The 4,125-nt window shown below is 64.3% G+C and overlaps 1 protein-coding gene across 1 annotated transcript in view; it reads left to right on the forward strand.

Moving 5' to 3' along the window:
• Positions 1–2,176, forward strand: part of LOC146587883 (ras-related protein Rab-11A-like) — a 3,444-nt gene extending 1,268 nt beyond the window's left edge. Inside the window, 3 exon segments of the mRNA XM_085318857.1 lie at positions 1,519–1,714; positions 1,791–2,009; positions 2,011–2,176. Of these exon segments, the coding sequence (XP_085174983.1) occupies positions 1,519–1,714; positions 1,791–2,009; positions 2,011–2,176 (581 nt within the window).
• Positions 2,177–4,125: the final 1,949 nt, after the last annotated feature.

The following is a 4,125-nucleotide window of genomic DNA, read 5'->3' on the forward strand; positions in this document are numbered from 1 at the left end:
GGCACCTCTGCTCTGTCTGCCTCGTTATTGCTGGGCCTTAATTAATGTCCCAAGCGGCTCCTACGCCCCTCCGGAGGATTCCTGGGATGCGTCCTGCTGGAGGGGAGGGGAGGGGAGGGACAGCCCGGGGGGAGAAACAGCCCGTCTGCTTCGCGGAGCGGGGCGGTGGCGAGGCGAAGGGGAAGGCGGCGGGGCCTGGCCCGGCCCGCTGCGCCCACCTCGCAAATAAAATAAAATTAAAAAAAAAAATAAGCGGCGGCGCCTTTAAGGCGCGGCTCGGGGGGTTCCCTACCTGCGCCAGGTGAGCGCACCTGCGAAGCGACGGGCAGCCGCGCCGGCCAATGGGCGCGCGGGGAGGGGAGGGCGCCCGCCAATGGGGGCGCGGCGGGGGCGGGCGGCGGCGCGGGCGCGGGGCGCGGAGGACGAGTGCGACTTGTCTTCAAAGGTGGGTGCGATGAGCTGCGCCCGGCCTCAGCCCGGCCGCTCCGCGCTTCCCGGCCTCGCGGGAGCCCTTCTCCGAGGGGGAAGCCGCGCCGGCCGCCCCTGGGGCAGGGCGAAGGAGGGAAGGGCCCCTCCTGGCTCTCGCGGTGGTCTCGGGACCCCTGAGATGCGCTAAAATCCGGTTCCGTATCCGAGCTCTGCTCATCCCGACCCGAACCGGGTGGGGAAAAGCCTAAGGGAGCCGCAGCATTTGTGGGAGCGGAGCCGGGCGCCCGTGGGGCCCGGGAGCGTGGCGGGATCGGGAGCGCGGCCGTTGAGCCGGGAGGAAGCGGCAACTTCCTGCCGATCGGCGCCGTGCGGGAAGCGTTAACGGACCCGGGGCGGCCGGGACCTTCGTGGTCCGGCACTTCCCCAGAGGTTAAGATGCAATCCCTAATCGGAGCCGTTGCACCGGGGCGCCTGTGAGGGATTTGGCAGGAAAACGCCTGCTTTTTCCCCCCGACGGCTTTGCATCCCGGCCTGTACGAAGGAGCTGAATCCCCGGGAGCTGGAGCTGCTGTCCGGGACCTGGAGGAGCTTCCTTAGCGGATGGTGGAGGACGGGACGGGATGGGACGGGACGGGGTGGCTGCCGAGCCCCGCGCAGGCGGGATGCCCCCCGCGCGATGCATCGTGCCCGGTGCTGCCGTGCCGGCTTTCCCCCAGCCAGGATAACTAGCGGGATGCTCGTGGGCGAGGCGGAGGGAATAAAAATCAAAGCCCGTTGAGTCACAAACTCGACGGGGAGCCGAGCGATAGAGCCTCCCTGGAGCCTGTTGCACCAGGTTTTACAGGAACCGGCCAGACCTGCGACGGGCGGGCAAAAAAAAAAAATATGCGTTTCGCCAACCCACGCCCTGGGACGTCCCGTCCCGCCCTGCAGCGCTGCTGCGCGGCGAGGAGGAGGAGGAGGCTGCTTCCTCCGCGGCCAGAGCTTTAAATCCTCGGTCGCGTGGAGCCCCCGCCCCGGGGGGGTTGCACCCCGGAGCGGGACGCCGACGGTGCCCGTGTCCCCTGTCCCCTCTCCTCTCCGCCCTAGTCGTGCTCATCGGCGACTCGGGCRTGGGGAAGAGCAACCTGCTGTCGCGCTTCACCCGCAACGAGTTCAGCCTGGAGAGCAGGAGCACCAGCGGCGTGGAGTCCGCCACCAGGAGCGTCCGGGTGGGCGGCAGGACGGTGAAGGCGCAGATCTGGGACACGGCCGGGCAGGAGCGGTACCGCGCCACCACCTCGGCGTGAGTTTTCCCGCGGTCCCCTCGGCCCCGGGGGCGGCGCGGCGGTGACGTCCCGTCCCCCCTTCCCCCCTCCCAGTTATTACTGGGGGGCCGTGGGAGCCTTGCTGGTCTACGACATCGCCAAGTACCTGACGTACGAGAACGCTGAGCGCTGGCTCAAGGAGCTGCGGGACCACGCGGACGCCAACGTCGCCGTCATGCTGGTGGGCAACAAGAGCGACCTGCGGCACCTGCGCACCGTGCCCACCGAGGAGAAATTTCTCATTTTTTCTATTTTTTTTTTAATTTTTTCCTCCTTCTGCTTTTCTCTTTTTGCTGGCAGAGATCTACCGCGTCGTGTCGCGGCGGCAGATCGCCGGGCAGCCGGAGCAGCGGTTCGGCCCCAGCGCGGTCATCGAGCCGATCCGGGTGCTGCCCACCCAGCCGGGGGGCGAGCGGGCGMCCTGCTGCCGGAGCGTCTGAGCCGCTGGCGGCTCCCGCGGCCTCTCGCCGCCCGCGAACCTGCTGCAATAAAGTGTCTCTGCTGCTTCCCGGCCTCCGGGGCYGCCCGGGGGGGGGGGGGGGGGGCTGCGTTTGCGGGGTGACGGCGGCACCGGCGTGACAGCAGCCACCTCCCGGTGCGGGCATTGCCCGTGCTGCTGGGGCAAACTGGGCTGAGCCCAGCATGTGCTGGTGCTGCCAGTGGGGTGATTGGCAGCTGTCAATCAACAAGGGGAACGGGCCCTGCGCGGCGGCCGGGGTGGCTGTCCCAGCGCCCGGCCTCGTGTCCCCCCCCCGCCCCGGTGTCCCCTTGCAGCGGGCTCCTGGCCTCCCCCCTCCCCGTCTTGCACGGCAGCGAAAAGGGGAATTTGGGCGCGATCCCAAAATAACGCTGCTGCTGCTGGAGGCTTTCGCATCCCTCGGTCCTTCCCCGCAGCCGGGAATGGCGCCGGCCTCCGCTCCCTGGCGAGGGCTCGTCTGGTGCAGGGAGGGCACGAGGAGGAGGAGGAGGGCTGGGAGGAAGGCGCAAGCGAGCGGGGCAGGCTCGGGAGCCGGTCGGGGGGAGCCCAGGCTCTGCCGGGCTTGGAGCCCCCCGGAGCGGCCGAGCGCCCCGGCGTTCCCCGAGTGCGAACAGACAGAAAACCAAGAGCAGACGCCAAAGTTTCTTAAGTAATAATACTTTAATAAAATTAAGTTCTTAATGTAATTTAGCACATTTAATACATTAACCCTTTCCCTTCTTTGTTTTCTACAAGTTGTGCAACATCATTATTTTAATTTTTTATTTTAATTTTTTTTTCCTTCTCCCCTTATACTATATGCCTCAAAACTCAGACAACGAGCCTAACTCTACTTCTATGTTCGGTTATATCTCTCTCTCAGGCCTTTATTTTTGCGTAACGCCGGAGAGATGAAAATACCTGGATGGAACATGTGATCGGTTTCCAATAGTAACAATCCCGACTACAGGTTTCCTATGACGTTAAAAGAAAAGAAAGAAAAGAAAAGAAAAGAGGGAATGGACTTGAAACGGCCGCGGCACCGGCCCRGCTCCCGGGCCCGGAGCGAAGCGGATGCACGCAGACTTGTACGGCGCTCGGGAGCGCGGGCGGGACAAAACGCGGCGCTTGTCCTGCAAAACCCGCCTGGTTTTTTCTTCCCCCCCCCTCCCTCTGTGTTTTGTTTTGTTTTGTTTTGTTTTTTCCACTCCACCCCCATGGGAAAACCCGCTCCCGAGCTGGGGGAAATGCCCCCCGCGGCGGTGGGACGCTCCGGGCTTCTCCGGGGCTTTCCCGGCTCTCCGGAGGCGCCGCTTCGCGCCCCGACCGCGTCCGCGCCCCGGCCTCCGAATSCCCCGGCCTTTCGCGTTTGCTTTTACCCCGGGAGCAAATCCTCAACGGCAAGCCRGGATCTGGCCCCTCATAGTCCTCCTCCCCCCCCCTTTTAAGCGTATTTTGAACAGACGGCCTGAAATAGTCATAAATGGGGAAAAAGAAAGTGCTGCCGGTTTCGAGGGGGGCCGGCCGGAGAGGAGACCCCCGCGGGTCCCGGCGCGCTCGCGCTTCACGCCGAATTTTCCCGCGCCGCGGCGCAAGCGGCGGCGGCACGCGCCTTCGAGTCTCTGCAGCGTGGGAAAAACGCCGAGAAAAGACAAATTGCTCCCGAATAGCCTAGAAAGGTTTGGTTTTAATTGGGGGGGGAGGGGGGGGGAAGAACCAACCCATCCTGGGTCTGCTCCTCCCGGCACCGACACCAAGGGAAACCTTGCCGTGGACTCAGCAGCGGCAGGATGGGACCCCGCTACCAGCATACAAGTTACTATAAAGTGCATCCACCCTCCAGTCCAGGGCATCACCCACCGCGCAACGTCAAGCACTGGCTCTTCTTCAAGTATCAAAACCAAAAATGAGGTAAAACGAAAAGGAAAGAGC

The sequence above is a fragment of the Rhea americana genome, unplaced genomic scaffold (assembly GCF_003343005.1).
Source record: "Rhea americana isolate MKP2758 unplaced genomic scaffold, rheAme1 scaffold_557, whole genome shotgun sequence".
NCBI classification, from domain to species: Eukaryota; Metazoa; Chordata; class Aves; order Rheiformes; family Rheidae; genus Rhea; species Rhea americana.